The 23,645-nt window shown below is 39.1% G+C and overlaps 1 protein-coding gene across 4 annotated transcripts in view; it reads left to right on the forward strand.

Annotated features, from left to right (window-relative positions):
• RGL1 (ral guanine nucleotide dissociation stimulator like 1) overlaps positions 1-23,645 on the forward strand; it is a 258,932-nt gene that overhangs the window by 169,426 nt on the left and 65,861 nt on the right. For all 4 annotated transcript variants that reach the window (XM_059147082.1, XM_059147085.1, XM_059147083.1 and 1 more), the window contains one exon: positions 4,710-4,918. In XM_059147082.1, coding sequence (XP_059003065.1) covers positions 4,710-4,918 — 209 coding nt within the window. The remainder of the gene's footprint in view (positions 1-4,709; positions 4,919-23,645) is intronic.

Below are 23,645 nucleotides of genomic sequence, written 5' to 3' on the forward strand. Positions count from 1 at the left end.
AACTCCTACTCATAACTTAAAACCCACTGCAAGCATCCCCTATTTAGGATGTCTTTTCTGATGCCACCTTTAGGCTCTTCCGTGGTGTTTGTCTATCTATCTCTGCTCCATTTTGTTTTTTTAACTCATTTTGCATTATAATGGTTTCTTTGAGTCTCTTTCCTCCACTAGACCCAGCAGCCTGGGTGTCAGAGCTGCATGCTCTTTACCTTTATGTCTCTCTTACCTTGCACAGTGCCTGGCACATAGCACGGTTAGTTCACTGGGGCTGAATAAGTAAGAGAGAGATCCATGCTGTACTCCTCGTATGCACTTAGCCCAGCCTTCCCAAATCAAGATAAAGATACAGGATGCTAGGTTGAATTTGAAATTCATATACATAACAAATACCATTTTAGTATGAGTCCTAAATACTACAGAGGACATCCTTATGCCCCCAAAGTATCCTATTATTCATTATTTATCTGAAATTAACATTAAACTGAGATTCCGGCAACCTTAATCTAGAGAAAAAATGAGCTTGCACCCAGAGTAGTTCACCCAACACAGAAGTTCACACTGAGCTTGACATCACTTGCCCTAGGGTTTTGTGTGGGACTGTGCCTTGTGTCTCTGAATGGCTTATGGGTGCATAGCTCATAATTCTCACAAGTACTGGCTTTGCTATAACACTGTGCTGGCAGCCATTACCTACATGCATGTTTTCCTTTGTATGGCAAGGACATTTAATCTATACATACATACATACATACGTACATACACCTAGATGCATACATATACAGTCCAGACAGATGGTCAGAGCGTATTTGTGTAGTGTCTCATGACATTTCATGTGGCTAAATGATGTGTTTCTCTCAAATGGGAATATTACACACAGAGCTAGCAGTGTGTACCTTCTTAAAGTCTATAAAACCCTCAATGTGGCTTTTAGGTTTTGTTAGAGAGTTATGACTGGAAAATAACTCGCTGTTGACATTCCTGCTGAGGCCAAGATGCCCCAGAACTGATGTTCTGAAGATTGAACATGGCTTGGAGAAGGACTTCGTACCGTCTCTGTTTTAATGAGGTTGTTTACTTAGCATGTCCACTATTAAAGTATCAGATGACTGAAGTATTATTTTGATTGAAGGACTTTTTTTTTTTCAAGTCAGAAACACCCAAGTTGTTAACAGTTTATGTTTTCAGAAAGTGAAAGAGTGTCTTTCTCCACGACTGGAAACAGGATTGAAATATGGCACATTTCATCTCTCACATTGTTTTTCTCCCGTTCTCCTTGTGCCAAAATGGATAATTATGGAAATTCCTCAGCTAGGACAGTCGAGCAGAGTTTTAGATATTTACCCCATAGGAGTCAGACATGTTCTCTCAGGAAGTAGATTCTAATGGCAGAGAGATTGCCGCCCTACCCCCCACCCATAAAAAAAAAAAAATCCTGAAACATTTTTGTGGCCTCAGTATCATGATCTTGTCAGTAAAACGATGGTCTCTGATTAAATCCAGATTGAGCTGTTTCCTGTTAGCGTGCTAACCCAGAGGGCAGGCTCAGCCCTCCATGTATTCCTCTCCGAGTCTGGGATATTAAACACTTGTCTGCCAAGGCTCTCCTCCTGCCTCCCCCATTTTCCTTTTAAACTAGAATTCAAAGGTATTGAGATACTACACACAAAAACAGATCCTAAAGTCTCTTAAAAGGTTTCTGAAGCTAGAGAATATTTTGCTACAAAAATTAAACAAAAATTCTAGCTTCTCCAGCGTGAACTGTACAGCAGATTTGGGTTTTCTGTTTCACTTTTGTATAATTTTATTTCCATGTAATTCCAAGAATAAGTGGATAATTTCAAAATTTTTGTTTCACAAGAATGTACTATGTGAGGGTTGGTAAATTTGAACTCGTCTCCAAGAACCTTCCCCCCTGCTCTGGCAAGTTGATATTAGGGTGTTTAGCGAATGGGCAGAACGGGACACGAAGCGAGGGCTCTGATACCTTAACACACATTGTGAATTCTTGTGAGAATGATTGTAGGCACCAGACCAGTTCCTGTACCTAGAGAATAATTTTTAACATCCAAATAGTCAAAGTATTTTATGAGCTGTTCTGTTAGCTCCAACATGGTTCTTCCTAATGCACAGATGCAAACACTGAGGAACAAAAACCATCACCAGGAGGTATGTGGGGGGGGGGGCAGGCGCGCATATGGAGATTTTTTTTCCTCCAGAGGAAAAGGAGGACTAAAGGAAGCGACTGGGTTAATGAATAGCAGGACTCCATTCCCAAGGGAGAGCCTTGGCTTCCTGCCAAATCTGCTTTCTGGCAGGAAAGGGGACCCCCTTCATCAGGTCCCTTGACAAGTATTTTTCTCAGTGTTTGGATTTTTGGCCACAGCAGTGCTCAGGGAAAAATTAGTTCTTTTAAGTTGTTTTTACTTTCAAGAAGAACTGATTTAAAGCAGAATTTGCGTGGTGAGTAAAATAAGAATCCTCAAATTACAAGATTGTTTGGTAAGGAAACAGTGTCTCAAGGTAAGGAAGTTTGATTTAGAATTAGAGCTTGAATATCCCTGGAGAATGAGAAGCCGTTCTTTTCATGGTTGTTGTTAACATTTGACATCGAAGCACGTTTTTTAACTACTTTTTAATATCATTTTTCTGGATCATTTTTCTGGAACCAGATTGTCTGAAGTGATAAAGGAAAACATAGAAAACGTCCGTGCATTTTGGTATTAAGGAAGAGGTCAAGTGGATAAGGATATTGGAAGATCAAAATTAGACCTTGTATTTTATCATGCTTTTTTTTTTTTTAAGTGAAAAGTAGCAGAAGTGAAATATAGTTTGAATGCATCACAGTGATTTACTTAGTTAACGTTTTTCAAAGTAGGTTCTTTCTGATGGTCTGCAAGATGCTAAGACAATACAGGGAAGCCCATTTGAAGGGATCGTGTATCATATCCTTCTCTTGGAGTTTCATAACACGTTAGCATGTTAAAGACAAATTCTGCAGTAAAGAAATACGCTTGACTTTACTCTGGAGTTCCCAAACTTGACCATGGGACCTTTTGTTTTAGAACTTGTGTTTGCAGCACCCATGTTGGGCAACACTGTACTAACCAGTAAAAAAAGTAATTATATCCTTTCCACTTGCTGTTTCTGCTTCAAGTGGACTGTCACCCCTAGGATGACAGACGGATACTATTAGGCCTGTTTTGAAACTACATGTAGAGTGATAAAGGATGGTTACTAAGCCATGATCTGAGTCAGCAGGCCAAAGAGGCTTACAGACAGGTTCGGTATTTTGCCCGACCAGATCCTGTTCCTTCGTAAAGCAAAAGTATCCTTCGAGAAGTCAATAAAGAAAATCACCCACCTTGGAAGGTGGGGTCTTACTATTCGTTCCCACTAGCATTTAGACATCATGACGTTGAGCTACCCTTCCTCTTCTCTGAAAGTAATAACTACCGCTTTGGTCCTACTGGACGCAGTCTTGTCAGCTAATTTCCTTCCGCTGGTTGAACATGGGACAGGCCAGTCGAAGAAAAAGAAAACGGGCAGCCTCGTGAGCGCAGGCTTACCATTCAGAGATCCAGTTCCCTGTTCTTTGCTTCTCTTCCTCGATGTTCACATGGCTGGCTATTTCAGTTTAGAAAAATCTAACATGCCACGATTTAAACTCACCATTGAGGAAAAACGGCCTAGCGATTGTTTGCCGCATCGGCACTCACTGATGATTTATTTTAGAAAAAGATCCTCTTGGTAGGTCATCTTCGTGCCTGTGAAGGACACGTTAAGCTGAAAATTGCATCTCTATAGAATTTGTGAGGCAGAGATTTATGGCAGGAGGTAAGGCACATTCTTATTTTTCTTCCGTTTAATTCTCTCCCCTCAGACTCAATTTTGAGCTCTGCATATCTTATCCATAATCACTTGTTATGTTTTATGTTTCCCAAGGGGCGGTCATACCTGCCAGTACTATCTGTGGCGTCATTCTTGTGTGACAGCTACTTCTCAGGAGCCCATGTCCTTTGTTGTTGGGCACAAGTCTCCAGGAGGCAGGGATCATACATCCACGCACCCTTTCCACTACTCCCCAGGGATGAGCACAGGGCTCCTTGGTCTAGCCACTTCCTGGTCAATTCCACTGACTGCTGATGACATTGAATCAGGAAGGCTGTTGCTTCTTGTGGGCTGAAGAGTATCAGACCGTGATCAGATTTCCATGGAGGACACACTCTGGCCATGGCTGGTCTTTCAGCCCAGTAACACGATGTCAGTGGGGCTCATGCAAGTCCTGAAAATCTCAGTCGCCTCTTCAAAGCCAGTGTGTGTCAGCCCCAGCACACAACTGTAGGAGATGTCTGTAAGAACGAGCTTGACAACTCACCATGGAAAAACACAAAGGAAATGATCGATTAACTTCTGCTGAGCTTGATTCTGGGCTCACGGGAAGCATCCTTGGCCAGTTTAGCCCAGCAGTCAGGTTCTTGATAGGGCATCAAGGAGAAGCAAGTGTAACCACCGTGAAGTAAAGTAGCGCCCCCCCCATCCCCCACCACCTCACTAGTACCCTCCCAGGTGGGAGAACTGCCTTCCATGACTCGTCGGGAAATGAAATAAGAGCAAGGAAAACGTGACAGGCTGTTTCAGCAGTCTCAGCGTTTTGGGTTTTACTTTGGGGAGCTCTTTCGCCTGATCCTCATCATGAATTTATTGTACAGGTTGAAGGGGACCAGCTGCCTCCAGGACATACCGTCAGTCAGTACGAAACCTGTAAGATCAGGACCATCAAAGCTGGAACCTTGGAGAAGCTGGTGGAGAACCTGTTGACGGCTTTTGGGGACAATGACTTTACCTACATCAGCATCTTTCTGTCAACGTACAGAGGCTTTGCCTCCACTAAAGAGGTGCTCGAGCTGCTGCTGGACAGGTAAGACTCCAGCGGAGTTTGCGAGAGGAGAGAAACAGTTGGCGGGGGGGGGCTTTCTGCGGAGGGAGGGCGTACGTTTCAGAATCCCCTGCACTTGGGATGCGGAGTGGGATGCGTGAGGAAGGAGTACCTGGAAGGAACAACTTCTGGAACAAGTGGCACGGAGGCTATTCAGGAGCCGTTTTTTGGTCTGTTTCTGGTAGAAATACCTTATAAAAAAATCTATAAAATATTTAGGAGTATATGCTATAAATCTAGGTTCAGTTGCCTGCGGATTTCAGTTTCTATTTTCTCCATATGTTCATAATTTTATGTTATTCTAGTAAATAATCAGTCACCAAGAATCTTACTGGGTTGTTTGGAGAATTAAATATGCTAATATAGGGTCACCTGGGTGGCTTAGTGGGTTGAAGCCTCTGCCTTCAGCTCAGGTCATGATCCCAGGGTTCTGGGATCAAGCCCCGCATCGGGCTCTCTGCTCAGCAGGGAGCCTGCTTCCTCCTCTCTCTCTGCCTACTTGTCTGTCAAATAAATAAATAAAATCTTTAAAAAAAAATGCTAATGTATGTGAAGTGTGGAGTTCAGCATTAGACCCGTAGGAAGAAGCTAGTGGATGGGAGCTTCAATAATGATGGTGGTGATACTGTGAACAGTCACTGTGCATCGACTGCTCTGCAGACAGGCACAGAGATACTATCCTGGGTTTATGTTGTCAAGTCCCATGTTACATATTGCAGAGCAGGGTATATTGTAATTCACACATTGATAATTCTATTTGCCCCCTCATTTTGGCTTTATTTATAATTAAGCTTGACCTTTTAATAAATTATTATTAAATTGACTTGATATTGGGAGGAAGAAAGCCATCCGTCAGTTGTTCTAGACACATGAGAGCTTTCATCTAAATCCTCACATTCTGGGGGTTCCTGCCTAAGAAAGAAAGTGAGATAGGACGTTTTTGTTGGAGTAGTTGAATGCTGACTTTTAGGTAGGTTTTTAAAATATTTTGAAGGTACTATATGCTCATGTGCTCATAGAAGGATATAAAAAGGAAATATTCATGTTTTTCTCATATTGCTACATTGTCCCAAATATCTTTTATTAGGTTTTTTTTTTAAATTTAGAAGTAGAAAAAAAAATTAAATAGACCATAATCTAGTTAGGCAGATAACACATATTAACATTTTAAGAATAGAAGTAATAGAGACTCTTGGGTAACTCAGTCAGTAAGCGTCTGCCTTTAGCTCAGTCCTGGGATCAAGCCCCACATCAGGCTCCCTGCTCAGTGGGGAGCCTGCATCTCCCTCTTCCTCTGTCTCTCTCCCTCTGTTCATTCTTTCTCTTGCTATCTCTGTCACTCTCTCTCAAGTAAATAAAATCTTTTAAAAAATGGAAGTATTCCATATATAGTGAAAAGTTCAAACAATTCAGAAAATTATGAAAGTAAACATTTTCTTTTCCCCCAAGTCCCATTCCTCTTAGGTAATCACTGTCTACCATTCCTTTTGTATTCTTCCCCAATTTTTCTGGGCATATATACATATATATATACACACATACACATACACATACACATACATAAATATATATAATATTTTTTCATATTTGATATTTGTCAAAAATATATTTTTTATATGATACAGATAGAATCATAGTACACAGTCTGTTCTGCAACTTTTTAAAAAAAATTTATCTATCTTGGAGATTTTTTTTTAAAGATTTATTTATTTTATTCAGGAGAGAGCACAAATCTAGGGAGGGGCAGAGGAAGAGGGAGAATCTCAAAGAAACTCCCCCTCTGAGCCCAGAGACCAATGTAGGGCTCGATCTCATGACCCTGAGATCATGACCTGAGCCAAGACCTCGAGTCCAACACTCAAATCACTGAGCCACCCAGGTGTCCCGTCTTAGAGATTTTTTGTTTATTAAGAGAATAAACGTATGTGAAAAGCTTAGAATAGTGGCTAGCATATTGAAAGCTCAAGAAATGTAAGATACTGTTATTTCAGAATCACATATAGATGGATTTACCATATTCTTTTTAGTGCCTTTATAGTATTTATGGAATAGATTATTCTGTGGGTGGGCAGTTAAGGTCTCTCTAGTTTTTTAGTTGGTTTTTAAATTTTTTGAGCACTGCAAAGAGTGTTTTTGAATATATATCTTTGAGAATTCTGTAGGATAGTTTCATAGAAGAGTGATCAATGGGGCAAAATATATAAACATTTTGAAGTGTGAGAGGTATTGCTAAGTCCCCCTCCAGAAGGCTGTATCAACCACGCCCCTGTCACATAGAATGAGAGTTGCCTGTTCCTTCGCTTTCCCCACACCCTTGTGAACTGTGGATGTTTTCACCGCTGTCATTGAAACCATCTCTATTATGATCTGTCCATTGAAAAATAGCTCATTGCTTTTAAGTTTATGTTTCTTACATTTGTGACTGAGGTTTAGCATCTTTAAAACATTTACTGGGCATTTGCGTTTTCTGTTTATGTCTGTTCATATTCTTTTCTTATTTTTGTTTTGAACTATTATCATCTAATTATTGATCATCTAAGTGTAATTCTTTAATATTATGAAATTAGTTTTTTGCCGGTCGTATGTTAGACATATTTTTCCTAATTTGTCCTTTTGTTTTATTTATTTATTCATTTATTTATTTAAGAGAGAGAGAGGGCATGAGCAGTGGGGGTGGGGAGCAGGGAGGTGAGGAGAGGGAGAAGCAAGCAGGTTCCCTGCTGAGCAGGGAGCTGAACGTGTAGCTAGATCCCAGGATCCCAGGATCAGTACCTGAGCTGAAGACAGGTACTTAACTGGATGAGCTACTCAGACACCCCTGTCCCTGGTTTTAAAAGTTCTTTATTAATGGGTCACCTGGGTGGCTCGGTTGGTTGGGTGTTGGACTCTTGGTTCTCAGAGCCTGCTTAAGTTTCTCTCTCCCTCTGCCCCTCCATCCCACACTCACTCACATGTGCTCTCTCTCTCTCTCTCAAATAAATAAATATTGAAAAAATAAAAGTTGTTTATTAATATTTTTCATGGAGACATTTAAAGCAATTTTTTGGGCGGTCATATCTATCAGTCTTAAGTAAGGCCTGTGATAATAAAGTTCTATTCCAGTGTGATTAAGGTTATTGATAACTGAGTTTTTCTCAAGATATTTTCCTCATCGGTGCAAGACAGAGTGACATCATTTGGACCGATGGTTATTCATATGTTCATATTCCGGAACATTGGCAAAATGTTTCTCTGTCCTTTGTCATGTATTGATCTGGATATAATAACTCTGGACTTCAGCACAGAAAGTTCTGTAGTGTTTTTGCATGGCAGCACTTACAACGTTAAGCCTGGTTTATGAATCTGCAGGATTAGTGAGTCATATCTTTCATGGTTTGTTTGCTTGTATAGTATCTCACACCTATAAATAGAACTTGGAGAATTATGTGAATTTTCTTCTGGCTATTTCATGTGTATATAAAGAATGAAGTATATGGAGTATACAGTTGGCCAGCAGTATGGGGAAATAGGTCAGCACTTCAAAAACTCCTACAAGTTTCCTTTGGAATAGGCAACCTCTTCTACTTACAGGGCAACTCCACTGATAATAGGCCACAGATGTCTGTAGTCAGTAAAAGAACGCACATGAATTCCAGCTGTTCATCATAAATAGTGGACATACACACAGGAACTAGCGTGTTTAGTCTGTGACTCACGTACATCCAGCTTTTATTTGATGATTTTTAAAATCTCCTCTTTGTTCTATTATAGGAGATACCCAATTTTGGATTTTTAACAGTTAACTAAGTAACACAATCAGCATGAATTCAGATTTATAATTCAGAATTCAGAACTTGAATTCAGAATTCAAATTCAGTTTACTTCAAATTATCATTTAAGGTATAACTGAACAAAAGAGTTAAGATTTATCTTGACCTGCTTGGCTAGGCCATGGTTGGCCTTAAATTTCATCTCCTAGTCCTATCCTTTGCTTGCTTCTGAAATGAGTGGAATCAGTGAGCGCTCAATACCTGTAAAATACCCAGTACTCTGCAAGACAGCATTTGTATGAAACAGAAATACAAGACTTGGTTGGTTCTCACCCTTGTTAATTTACTGTGAAGCCATTGGTACTTAACCTTCAGGGTCACTCACTCACTTGCAATACTGCCTTACATAATTTGTATTCACAATTTCATATTCTTTTTCTTAGAGAGGACCCTTCAAATTCCATATGCTCTGTAAAAAACTGGATCTACCCCCGAGAACTTAATATTTTACTGCAAAATAAGGCTTACACTCCTAAAACAAGCAGGCAACCACTTAAGACGGTGTAAAAATCAAACTCCAACATGTTCTAAGTTCAGAGAAGTAAATCTCATTCATTGTGCTGCTTCTGTGAAAATCTGATTTGTCTATGTGTATACAAACTTCGACGTGAATATTTCTTTCTCCCCATTTCCTACTCCCTTAGATCGTGTGACCAGATGTTTATCTTTGTTTAATTTTAACCAAAATGCAGATACTGTGGAACACGGGGTCCTTACATTGGTTGCTGGGAGTTCTAATGTCTGTAATTGGGAGGTAAACAATTAAATTGCGCAGACTCACCTTCTCTGAAGATACTCTTTTCTTGTTAGTAAATCGTGGTTGGGTTGTTTGTGAGTCTCTGATGTAACCTTTTTATGATTTCTCTTGGTTTCTTAATAGTAAATTGCTTATCTTTTGTGGAATCAGTACTGAGAAGTTATTATAGGATGTGCTAATCCTAACCAGTCAAGAATGGATGGAAGGCAGATGCCACAGTCTTTATTTATCCTCAGGGGAAAGCTTATTTGTTTCTTGTTTTTTGTTGTTGGAGAAAGCTTATTTGAAGTCAAGCTTTGATTTTCCTTAAGATTTCCAATCCTGTGGCTTTTCTCATATGGAACTTTATGTGGTTAAAAAAAAATTTTTTTTTATAGTTTTTTTCATTCTGCTAATATGAGTCTTTGTGATTGACCAATAGACAGTGGTTTGAATTCATATATAGTAATTCCATGTGTTTGCTTTTTCTCTTGCTTGGGCTTATTAGCAGTTTGCCAGAAATCCTGTTTTCTGGGCTTGTCACCATGGCTCAGTTAATTCTAGGGCTCATTGGCTTCCTTTTAACCTAAGAGAAAGTTTCAAATTGTGGCTCAGCTATTTGTGTTAATGCTTTGAGATTTTATTTTCCCTAACTTAAAACATACATGCCACTTAAACATACATTTTTCCCACAATACCATTAAAAAATAGGTAAGGGAGTTAGGTCCCATTGAAAATACCCAAGCTCAAATGTAGGGAGAAATCTACCTCAACTGGTGATCCTCACGGAAGACCATGAAATGTTTATACCCATACCTAGACTTTTCTTTAGACACCTGTCCTATTAGCTACTTTGGGGCCACTTCCTGATCATTCTCTGATCTGTATCTCTCCTATCAGAAGTAATCAGAATGCCAGGGACAAGCAGAATAGGGGTGAATGTGTCTCCAGAAACTTTTGCTTAGCCACTGTTGGCACCCAATTTGCAGTTTGGAAAGAACTGAGCACGTGTGAACTACCCCTTCATTTCCAGTGAACTCTCCCAGTGGAGGCCTTTTGGAGAGGATAAAGGTTAAAGGCATCCATAAACACCATACTTCAAGATCAGTCTGACTTGAATTTGCTTGCTTAGGTCACAGAGACCACATTACTTCCGGAGGTCTTTCAACTTATCTCTTCTTTTCATGTTTTCTTGCCATGCATTTACGCAGACTTCGTCTCAGTTTATCTATCATCGCGTTACCTCTCTGTTTACAGATAAGAAAACTGAGGCTCAGAAACATTGAATCAGCAACTAGCAGAGCTGAAATTAAAACCTACCTCTTGGGGCGCCTGGGTGGCTCAGTTGGTTAAGCCGCTGCCTTCGGCTCAGGTCATGATCCCAGCGTCCTGGGATCGAGTCCCACATCGGGCTCCTTGCTCGGCAGGGAGCCTGCTTCTCCCTCTGCCTCTGCCTGCCTCTCTGTCTGCCTGTGCTCGCTCTCTCTCTCTCTCTGATGAATAAATAAAATCTTTAAAAAAAAAAAAAAAAAAAAAAAAAAAAAAAAAAAAAAAAAAAAAAAAAAAAAAAAAAATAAAACCTACCTCTTTCTGAGTTGGAATCTTTTTCCAAGCATACCATATTACTTCCCATGATCTGTTAATGCCATTTTAAAAGAAAGGGTGATTTGGGGATCCCCCTCAATTCTACTCAGTTGACTTTCCTTGGAAACTACATTACTCTCTTCACATGCACATCAATATTCCTGTGTGTTCGTCTTTTCAAATGATAGTTACGAGATGTTTAATATGTACTGTAGGAAGTGCCTTGTATATAATGGTGGACAAACTGGTCATAACTCCTGTACTCTTCATATTTAATGGCTAGTGGGGGGAAAGTAACATTAAATTCCTATACAAATAAATGCATATAATCAGACTTCGTACAATCCTTGGGGTGTAAGAGCTAGATTCTGGGACAGAGACAATTAAGAGATGATTTGGGGGCTGGATATTACCCAAACAAAACTGGATGTTGGCCAGAGATGTAGGGGGTTGAAAAGGCCACGGACCATCAAGGTCACTCTTGGGTCTGTGTGTCTAGAGTGTCTCTGTTTATTTGATGTGCTCAGGTCAGAACCACTGACCTGACTCTGCTGCTTCCCAACGAGGATTCTTTTTGGCGGACAGGGGTATAGTAAATGAGAAAGCTTGGGAGGATTTATGCAAATATATTATCACTATGGCAATAGTAATCTTAAAGCCATGCTTCTGACATCTGGTGTAGTAACACCTGGAGTAGTAACGACGTAAAAGATGCTGTTCCAATAACCAGCAAGAATGGAGCTGACCTTGCTGAGTGAAGCGAGGAGTCGATCAAATGTAAAGCTTGGCAAAATAAGTCAGAGAAAGACAAATACCATTCGATTTCACTCATGTGTGAAATTTAAGAAACAAACAGGGAAAAAGTGAGAGACAGACACAAATCAAAATATAGACTTAACTGGAGAGGCAAACTGATGGTCACCAGAAGGGATGGGGTGGGGGGATGGGTGAAATAGGTGGTAGGGGTTAAGGCGTGCACTTGTGAAGAGCACAGGCTGTTGTACAGAAGTGTTGATTCACAACACTGTGTGTTAACTAAGTGGAATTAGAAACTTAATGTAAAGCTTGAAAACATTTCATTAATTCCATAGACTTTGTTGTAAGTGCCAAATATGCTTTTGTTTCCTTTCAGAGTTTTAGAATATTTATGGAAAAAGCGGTCTTTCTGTCTTTCTTTTAGGGGATTCATGTAATGAATAGAGTGAGCATGAACTCAGAAGTAAGAAAATGAATTTGATTACAGTTTTGCACTTCTTACTTGCTGCTCAACATTGGGCAAGTTACTTTATCTTACTAGCTTCAGTTTCCGTGCCTATAGTGTTAGAATGAAAAATAACCCTAATACTTATAGAGTTATTATGAGGTTTAAGCTTGATGGTACAAAGTTCTTAGTATAGTGGTTGGAGTGTTTAAGAAATTGCCGTCAGTTTTTCTTTCTTCATGGAACTTTCTACTTTTGGAAATTCCCTTTTTTATTTATCTTGCTTATTTCTTGCTGTCTCCATGCCTCTGCTGTTCACAGCTGTATCCTTAGGAATGGTATCAGCCATTGGTTCTTAGGAACTATCTGTCCAAGACGGCTAAATAATGGTTTATGTATTATTTATGCCTATTATGAGCCCTCGCATTGAAAGGTACAACCATGGGACGCCTGGGTGGCTCAGTTGGTTGGGCGGCTGCCTTCGGCTCAGGTCATGATCCCAGCGTCCTGGGATCGAGTCCCACATTCGGACTCCTTGCTCAGCGGGGAGCCTGCTTCTCCCTCTGCCTCTGTCTGCCATTCTGTCTGCCTGTGCTCGCTCTCTCCGTCTCGCTCTCTGATAAATAAATAAAATCTTAAAAAAAAAAAAAAAAAAAAAAAGAAAGGTACAACCATGAACATACCCAGCATCTGCCTCCATTTGGTGGGACAGACAAGTAAATCTAAAGACTCATACCATTACTGTTAAGGCAATGAGGAGGGTTCAATATGTACTTTAAAAAGAGAGACTTTTTAAAAAATAGAATTTAAGGTTTGTAGCAGAATTGTGGAAAGTACCTAGAGTTCCCACATACCTCCTGCTCACTATCAACATCCCACATAGAGTGGTACATTTGTTACAATTACAATGACAGACATGTCATTATCACCCAAAGTCCATAGTTAAATCAGGGTTCACACTTGGTGGTATACATTCTATGGGTTTGGACAAATGTATAATGATGTGCATCCATTGTTACAGCATTATACAGAATAGTTCCACTGCCCTAAATAGCCTCTGTGCTCTGTCTATTCATCTTTCCCTCTTCCCACCCAATCCCTGGAAATCACTGATTTTTTTTTACTGTACCCATAGTTTTGCCTTTTCCAGAATGTCACATTGTTGGGATCATGCAATATGTAGCCTTTCCAGATTGGGTTCTTTCACTTAGTAACATGCAATTAAGGCTCCTCTGTGTCTTTTCATGACTTAGTAGCTCTTTAATTTTTAGTGCCAGATAATATTCCATTGTCTGAATATGCCACGGTTTACTTATTCATCCACTAAAGGGTATCTTTGTTGTTTTTACATTTTGGCTTTAAATAATAAAATAAAATGATAGTGTTGTAAACATCCATTTATAGGTTTTTGTATGTATCAAAGTTTTCAACTTCTTAGGATAAATTTATCAAGGAGCAAAAATGCTGGATCATGGGGGAAGAGTATGTTTAGTTTTGTAAGAGACTGCTGAACTGTCTTTCAGAGACAGAGAGGTGCATTCCCACTAGCATTCAACAAGAGTTCCTGTTGCTCCACATCGTTGTAAGCATTTGGTATTGTCAATGTTTTGGATTTAGGCCATTCTGATAGGTGTGTAATGGTATCTCACTGTATTTTAGATTTGCAGTTCCATAATGACATATGATGCTAAAAATCTTCTCATGTGCTTATTTCTCATCTGTCTATCTTCTTTGGCAATGTATCTGTTTAGGTCTTCTGCCCATTTTTAAAAATTGTGTTGTTTTCATATTGTTGAGTTTTAAGAGTTCTTTGTATATTTTGGATAACAGTCCTTTATCAGGTGTGAGTTTTGCAAATGTTTTCTCCAAGTCTTTGACTTGTCTTCTCATTTCTTAACATTATCTTTTGCAGTGCAGTAGTTTTTTAAATTTTAATTATGTCCAGCTTATCATTATTTTCTTTCATGATTTGTGCCTTGCTGTTGTATTTAAAAGGACATTGTTGAGGCACCTGGCTGGCTCAGTCAGTGGAGCATACAACTCTTGATTAGGGATTGTGGGTTTGAGCCCCACATTAGGTACAGAGATTACTTACAAATAAACATGGAGGACATTAGGAGAAGGAAAGGATAAGTGAATTGAGGGAAATCGGAGGGGGAGATGAACCATAAGAGACTGTGGACTCTGAGAAACAAACTGGGGTTTTGGAAGGGAGAGGGGTGGGGGGTTGGGTGAGCCTGGTGGTGGGTACTAAGAAGGGCACATATTGCATGGAGCACTGGGTGTGGTGCATAAACAATGAATCTTGGAACACTGAAAAAATAAAATAAAATAAAATAAAATAAAACAATTAAATCTTAAAAAAAAAAAAGAAATAAAAGGACATTGTTATACCCAAGATCATCTAAGTTTTCTCCTATGTTATCATCTAGAAGTTTTGTAGTGTCATGTTTTACATTTAGGTCTGTGACCCATTTTGAGTTGATTGATGTGAAAGGTGTAAGGTCGTGTCTAGATTCATTTTTTTTAGTGTGAATATGCAGTTGTTCTATCACTCATCATTTGTTGAAGAGACTATCTTTGCTCCATTGTATTGCTTTTGCTTCTTTGTTGAAGATCAGTTAACCGTATTCATGTGAATCTATTTTTGGTAGATAGATCTGCTCTATTGGATTTATTCCAAGTATACCAAACTGGTTCGACATTTGAAAATCCATTCATATAATCTGCTCTATTGATCTCTTTGTCTGCTTTCACCAATACCGTATAGTTTTGATTATTATAGCTTTATACAGTAAGTCTTGAAGTCAGGTAGCATCAATCTTATGACTTTGTTCTCTTTCAAAATTGAGTTGGTTATTCTGGGTCTTTTGCCTCTCCAAATAAACTTTAAAATCCATTTATCAATATCCACAGAATAACTTGCTAGGATTTTGGTTGAGAGTGCATTGAGTTTATAGATCAAGTTGGGAAGAACTGACATTTAGACAGTGTTGAGGCTTCCTATCCATGAACATGAAACATTTCTCTTTTAGTTCTTCTTTGATATATTTTATAAGGGTTTTGTAGTTTAGCTCATATAAATCTTTTACATTTTTTTAGATCTATACATAATATTTTATTTTCGGGAAGGTGCTATTGTGAAGGGTTTATGTGTTTTTAATTTCAAATTCCACTTGTTCATTGCTAGTATATATGAAAGCAATTAACTTTTGTTTGTTAACCTTGTATTCTGTAATCTTACTGTAATTACTTATTAATTCCCAGAGTTTTTGGTCAATTTTTTTTTCAGATTTTCCATAGATAATTATGTTATCTGCAAACAAAGATAGTTTTATTTCCTTCTTCCCAATCTGTGTACCTTTTATTTCCTTTTCTTCTTTTTTGTTTTTGCTTTTTGTATTAGCTAGGATTTCCAGAACAATGTTTAAATGCAGTGGTGAGAGGGGACATTTGCCTTGTTCCTGATGTGAGTGGGAAAGCTTTGAGTTTCTCATTGTTAAGTATGATGTTACCTGTAGATTTTTTTGTAGATATTATTTTTCAAGTTGAGGAAAATTTTCCCTATTCTTGGTCTGTTGAGAGTTTTACCATGCATGAGTGTTTGATTTTTGTCATCTACTTTTTCTGTATCTATTGATTTGATCATGTGATTTTTCTTCATTAACTGTTGATGTTATAGATTACATGAAATGATTTTCAAATGTTGAACCAGGTTTGTATACTTAGAATAAATCTAACTTGGTTATGGTATATAATTCTTTTTTATATTGTTGGATTTAATTTTTTTCTTTTGATATTTTTTGCATCTATATTCTTCAGAGATGTTGGTCTCTAGTTTTCTTCTAATGTTTTTATCTGGTTTTGGTATTAGGTTAATACTTGCCTTATAGAATGAATTAGGAAGTAGTCCCTTTGATCCTATCTTCTGAAAGACATTGTAGAGAATCAATATAATTTCTTCCTTAAATGTTTGGTAGAACTTACCAAGGAATCCATCTGGACCTGGTATTTCTGTTTTGGAAGGTTATTGATTATTGATTCAATTTCTTTAACAAATACAGGTTTATTCGGGTTCTCTATTTATTCTTGTGTGAATTTCATGTAGATATGAATTTCTGACCTATATCATAATCCTTCTCTTTTTTAAACCTTTCTTGCAAGGCAGGTCTACTGGCTAAAAATTCCCTTGATTTTTGTTTTTGTTCATTTGAGAAAGTATTTCTCCTTCGCTTTTGAAGGATAGTTTCAAAGAGTACAGAATTTCAGGTTGGTGGGTTTTTTTCTCAACATTTTAAGTATTTCACTTCACTCTCTTCATGCTTGCATAGCTTCTGAGAAGAACTTGGATATAATTCTGATTTTTGCTCCTTTACAGGTAAGGTGTTCTTGTTTTGTTTTGTTTGCTGTGATTTTTCCAAGATTTTTTCTTTGTCTTTGATTTTCTGAAGTTTGAACATGATACACCTAGGTGTAGTGTTTTGGGCATTTATCTCTCTTGATGTTATCTGAGCTTCTTGAATTTGTGGTTTTGTGTCTGACATTAATTTGGGGAAATTATCATTTATTTCTTCTTCATTAGTCCTTTAGATATTGTTTCTGTTTCCTTTCCTTCCGATATTCCCATTATACATATGTTAAACCTTTTGTAATGGTCCCATAATGCTTGATATTCTATTCTTTTGGAGGAGGATTTTTTAAAATTTGTTTTTGTGTTTTGTATTTGTTTATTTGCTTCTCAGTTTTAGAAGTATCCATTTTCATATTCTCAAATGTAGAGATTCTTTCTCTACAGAATCTACTAATGGGTCCCTAAAAGACATTCTTCATTTCTGTTAAGATGTTTTTGATTTCTAGCATTCTTTTCTTATTCTTTATTTCCATTTCTCTGCTTACATTATCTATTCTTGTATGTTGTCTACTTCTTCCCTTCAGTTCCCTAAGAAGCTAATCATAGTTTTAAAAAATTCCTAATCTGATATTTCTGCTCTGACTCTGGTTCTGATGCTTGTTCAGTTTCTTCACAGTGTGTTTAGTTATTTTGTTTTGTTTTGCTTTCTTGCCTTTTAATATGCATTGTAATATTTTCATGAAAGGTGGATATGATATACCCAGTAAAAGGAAATTTTACTTTGGTCTTTCCTAGGATACTTGAAATGTAGGGGAAGGGAAGTTTTCTGTAATCCTATGATTAGGTTTCACTCTAATGGTGAATATCTGCCCCTGGACTGAGCTTCATCAGTGCTTAGTTGTTTTTTTCTCTCCTCCCTCTCTTAGTGAAAGGATAGTGGGGGGGGGGGGGTTTCAAGATGGGTATTTCCCTTCCCCCACATGGAAGGCTAGAGAAGTGTAGAGCAGACTTTTTCCTTTCCCTGAGTAGACTAGGGTCTGGTAAAATAGTTTGTCTTGAGAGCAGGTGTTCTTAAAAAGAACAGAATACGTGGTGTATTTCAAGATGGTTCCTTTTCACCTTCCCTTCCTAGAAGTACCAGGAGACTTTATTTTTAAAGATTTTATTAGTTTATTTATGTAAGACTTTTTAAAGAAAGATTTTATTTATTTATTTGAGAGAGAGAGAGTGTGAGCATGAGGGAGGGGGCAAACAGGGAGAGAGAGGCAGACTCCCCACTGAGCAGGGAGCCTAACATGGGGCTTGATCCCAGGATCCCAAGATCATCACCTGAACTGAAGCCAGACACCTAACTGACTGAGCCACCCAGGTGCCCTTGTACCAGGAGATTTTTCTCTGATACTTACTGTGGGAACCTGGTCAGTCTCCTGGAGGTAAAACTCAAAAAAGTGTGGCAGTACATCTGTGACTGGGTCCTCCTATAGTTTGTCTTTCTTAGTTGTGTCCGCACTGAGCCACCAGCAACCTGTAATTGCATTTCAGGTTTTTCTACTCTGGCGCTGGTTTCCATGGAATGTCTGCTCTGATAAGTTGTGATTCTTTGTATCTGCTTGTCTGTCTCTTCAGTTATGAAGAACAGTTGTTCATTTTTCAGTTTAGTCAGCTTTTCACTTGTTGTTAGGATGGAGTGGCTACTTGTAAGCTCCTTACGTCCTGGACTGGAAACTGAAAGTTCTTTTCTGCCCATTCTTTAATCATGTTGTTCAGTTTCCTACTATTGAATTTTAGGAGTTTTTGTATATTTTGGATAATAAATCTTTATCATATATGTCTTTGGACAATATTTTTTCTACCTCTCTATGGCTTTCTTCTCATTTTCTTGAGCAAATGTACGCTTTGAAGAAAAATCTTTTTTGCCCCGGGAACTGTGAGGTGGTCATAGTAAAACACCTTTCAAAAGATTGTAACACAGATACATTCAGCTCTCCAATACCTTCTTATCATGAGCATTTTGAGATTTTTTTTGAGATGCTAAACCTCATTTTAAAATAATTTTTAAACTTAGTTCTGGAATAGAACTATGCACTTGCCTAGTAGTCCTAAATTTGTGCTTCCATGCAGTGCTCATGAGACTGTATTACTTCCTTCTCTCTCTTATTTTTAAAAGATTTTATTTATTTATTTATTTATTTATTTGACAGAGATCACAAGTAGGCAGAGAGGCAGATGGTGTGGGGGGGGGAAGGCTCCCCGCTGAGCAGGGCTTGATTCCAGGACCTGGGATCATAACCTGAGCCTAAGGCAGAGGCTTTAACCCACTGAGCCACCCAGGCACCCCACTTCCTTCTCTTTTAATGGGAGGCAGAGTCTCTAATATCTTCCCTCTGCTCTTTCAGGTGCAAAGGTCAGAGAGTTATGAACAGAGAGCTCTTGGGAGTGGATACTGGAATCTAATTTCCTTAGACTAGGGCTCCACAGCATCTTACAGCAGTAACCATAAGTCAACTCCACTTGCTGGTCTCTTACAACAGTAACACATGTATTAAATGTTACTATTGAGCTCATAATGTGATTTTTCCTATACTTTGGCTTCTTCTGAACGTTTTTTATATCTAACTTCCATCACTTACATAGGAAAGTTTGTCAAAATAGTACCGTGCCATTCTCTTTATTTATTTTAGTAACTCCCCTCTCCGGCTCACCACTAAATCAAGAGGAAACAAACATAGTGGTTCACTTATTGAGGCTTTTGTTCTAGAATCTGTGAGAAAGTTGAGATTTATTGGTCAGTTGGCTCCAGGATGCTCATCCCGTTCATATAGTGGGAAAGCTTTCAGGAAATCCTAACATTTCTTTGTTTCCTTTTCTAGCTTAAAATACAGACATACTGGATATCCCCCTAGGGTGAGAATTTCTTAGAAAATGAAAGCCATTTCTAAGATTTGTATTAAATCAGATGAGTTTAAATAGATTTTCTCTAGTATTGAGTGTTGATGACCCCATAGGCAAGAAAACCCTTGGATGGTATAGATGTTATTGGTTTAGGGGGAAAAAAAAAGGCAGTTTGTTGAAAACCACATTGGACTCATATCTTATTTACTGTGACTGTATGGAAGATAAAAATATTTGCTGATAGAAGAGAGGATTATGACAAGGGCCTTGAGAATCTTTTGGTTTCAGTGCTTCTGACATTGAAAAGAGCATTGAAAATTTTTATAAGGCACGTCCTTCACGAAAGGTCCTATACTCTTGTTGGTTCATGCTTTGTCAGGTGGAAGAAAATGGTTCAGCTCATAAAATTATAAAGGATACAACATTTACAATAGCTTACATAACTATGCATGGCAGACAGTATAATGCCCCCTGGAATATGAATAATCGGGTTCCAGGCAGAGCAGAATTAAGGTTGCTGATTAGCTGACCTTAAAATAAGAAGATTATCTTGGATTATCTGAGTTGATTCAGTGGAATCACAAAGGGTCCTTAAAAGTGAAAGGTAGAGGGGCACCTGCATGGCCCAGTTGGTTAAGCGTCTGCCTTCAGCTAAGCTAAGGTCATGATCCCAGGGTCCTGGGATCGAGCCCCTCCTGGGGCTCCTTGCTCAGTGCGGAGCCTGCTTCTTCCTCTTTCTCCGCCTGCTGCTCCCCCTGCTAGTGCACCCTCTCTCTCTCACTGTCTCTCTGTCTAATAAATAAATAAAATCTTTAATAAAAAAAAAGTGAATGGTAGAGGCAAAAAAGAATCAGAGAGAAAAAGAGGTGAGGACGGAAGCAGAATCAGAGAGATGCTGTGTGGCTGGCTTTGAAGCTGGAAGAAGGGGACAGGAGGCCAAGTACAGGCAGCCTCTGGAAGCTGGAAAAGGCAATTCAGTGGATTATCTCCTAGAGCCTCTAGAACGGAACACAGTCCTGCTCATACCATGTATTGGACTTCTGACTTATGCAACTATAAAATAATAAATTTGTGTTGTTTAAGCCACTGAGTCTGTAGCAATTTGTTATGGCAGCAATAGAAAACTGATACAACATCAGTAAAATTTTAGGCTGCTCCAGGAAGCTGAAGGTCAGGTGTTTATTCACTCACCTTCACCTTTGTTCTGGACAGAGCATCATGCCCTGATGAGCCATGGCTCCCAGGCAGAAGCAGACTCCCAGGAAACAAAGGGCTTAGCCTCACCAAGACAAACACTGTCCCTCTTTACTCTCTGTGTCTACACCAGTGCTTGAGGTTAACTGGAACAATTTCATTTGGTACTGTTTTAGAATTACACCCAGCCATAATTACTTGAGGGAAAATGAAAATAAGTTCTCTTCCATGCTGGGTTGTCATTCTCTGGTAAACCCCCCCCCTTCTTTTTTCCCCCAAATGGACCCAAGTTAACTTCTCTGGGAATTCTCTGTGGGAACATGTGGTGACTGTAGAACCCTAGCATTCTGGGGCTCTTGGTGATGGTGCTGTTAAGTGAAGGGATCCTGTTGAAGACTTCACCTCTAGTCATAACCAGGCTAGCTTTCTTTCTTGACATGAGATAAAAGTGTTTTCTGTGAAGTAGCTTTCCTCTTCTTCCTTTCTTCCTTTTCCTTCCCTCCTTCCTTCCTCCCTCCTCTCCTCCTCTCTCTCTCTCTCTCTTTTTTAAAAAGATTTTATTTATTTATTTGAGAGAGAGAGAGAGAGAGCATGAGAAGGGAGGGGTTAGAGGGAGAAGCAGACTCCCTGCTGTGCAGGAAGCCCAACATGGGACTCAGTTCTGGGACTCCAGGATCATGACCTGAGCTGAAGGCAGTTGCTTAACCCACTGAGCCACCCAGGCGCCCGCTCTCTCTCTCCTTCTTCGTTCTTTCTTCGTTCTCTCTCTCTCTTCGTTCCTTCCTCCCATTTGACAAAGGGAGAGAGGACGTGTAGTTATCCTTCTTTTGTAGAAAAGAATACCAAATTGCTCAGCAGGTTTTTTGTTGTTGTTGTTTTGTTTTGTTTTAATGTGCATTTGTTTGGAAACCACTAAACAAAATGGGCAGAAAAACAGAAAGGCAAAGTACATATATCCTGAACAGTAACTGGAATGTGTTCCAGTTTTCAATTCAGCTTTGATACTCTAAAGAAGTGGTCTTTTTTTTTTTTTTTTTTTAATGTTATGTTAGTCACCATGCAGTATGTCATTAGTTTTTGATGTAGTGTTCCATGATTCATTGTTTGTGTATAACGCCCAGTGCTCCATGCAATAAGTGCCCTACTTAATACCCATCACCAGGCTCATCCATCCCCCACCCCCTCCCTTCTAAAACCCTCAGTTTGTTTCTTGGGGTCCATAGTCTCTGATGGTTCATCTCCCCCTCCGAGTCCCCTCCCTTCGTTTTTCTCTTCCTTATCCTAATGTCCTCCATGTTATTCCTTATGTTCCACAAATAAGTGAAACTGTATGGTAACTGACTCTCTCTGCTTGTCTTATTTCACTCAGCATAATCTCCTCCAGCCCCTAAAGAAGTGGTCTCAACCGTTTTCCAGGAGGTGGAGGCAGGGATTGATCACAAGCCTCTTTAGGAGTTTGCTAGAAACTGTGGATCATCCATACAGAAAAAAAGCACATCATCAAATTTTCCTACTGGTTAGGGATTTCCAACCTTCTATAGGTTCATCCAAGGACCCTCCAGGGACAGGCTTTCTAGCATGGACGATGGGACATGACATATAGGTGGCCATTATGAGTTATATCATGGTGAAGCCGGGAAGTATGGTTCTTGAAATTAAATTCATTAAAATAAATTAAATGGTCTTAAAAAGGCATAGGACTGTTTTTGAGTTAGTTTTAGCTTATCTTATCACTTTCCTCTCTTACTACTTTTTTTATCTATCTTACCATTTTTCTTACTTGATATTTGCCTTTTTTTACACATGTATGTGTTTGAGTAAAGGAGAGAACTTAGCCCTTGAGAACAACATATAAATTGATGTGATATTGAGTTTTTGTAAGCTTAGGGGAGACAAGTAATCCTGAAAATGGCGATCCTACCATTTTTAGTCCTACGCTCCTATGTATGAGGTTCCGTGTAGCCTATTTCATAAGGTCCTTGATGGGATCTACAGTAATACCTTTTCGTGGTTGGGGAATACTGAGCTTCAGGCTTGTACTGATTTGTTAATAAACTATTAATTCATTTTAAGCCTAAGACAAATCTTGACCCGCTAACAGACTGTGTGGTTGTCAGAGCATTTCCTGCTCACCACCCCAGATGTATCCCTGTTTCTTCTGTTGCCCTTCATGTGACCATAACCACTGGAACATACTAGCAAGATGTATATGCTGTTGACTGGAAGGAAGAGATACTGATGGGCCACCAAGCTGTGGTGGCGTAAAATGGGCCAAAGAAGAGAAATGGATGACAAGGACTTGGAGTGGAAAATAGAAGAAACCCTGTAGCTAGGGTGTAAAATCCATCACACTTAAGGAATAATCTTAAATTTGGATGCAAGCAAGTTATGATGTGAGAAACCTTTTGGGTTTCTTGTTCTGGAAGAGCAGGGATTATAAAACCTTTGTCCTTTTGGCCTCTTCTTCAGACTGTTGTGGGTTGGGGCTAGGCGTGAAGATTTTCTTCTCAAGGAAAATTTATAACTGTGAAGGATTTTGTAACTGTGAAGTACCACAGGAAGACTAGGCACTCTGCTGTTAAGGTTGCCTTACCTGTCAGGGACTACCATGATGGTAACGTGGATAATGAAAGCACAACAAAGATGGAGGGCCCTTCACAGCAAAGGCCTAGAGTGGAGGATGGCAGCTCTTTCTGGATCTTCTAGATTTTTCTAATTGTGGTAAAAGTGCCTGGAGTTCCAGATCTTATGAGTGGAAAGCACATTCTGTGCTCAGCATCACTGGCCCCTTGCAAGAGAACAAAGAGTCTTTGACCTTTGTCTTCTCCTTGAATAACAAGCTCCATGGAGGTAACAAGACCTTTCCAAGGTAGGCTTGGCGGCAGCGGCCCAGTTCTGAGGTCAGACTTGGGTGGAGGATATTATTTGGAGTGATTAAAAAC

Source organism: Mustela lutreola, chromosome 14 (genome assembly GCF_030435805.1).
Source record: "Mustela lutreola isolate mMusLut2 chromosome 14, mMusLut2.pri, whole genome shotgun sequence".
Lineage (NCBI taxonomy): Eukaryota > Metazoa > Chordata > Mammalia > Carnivora > Mustelidae > Mustela > Mustela lutreola.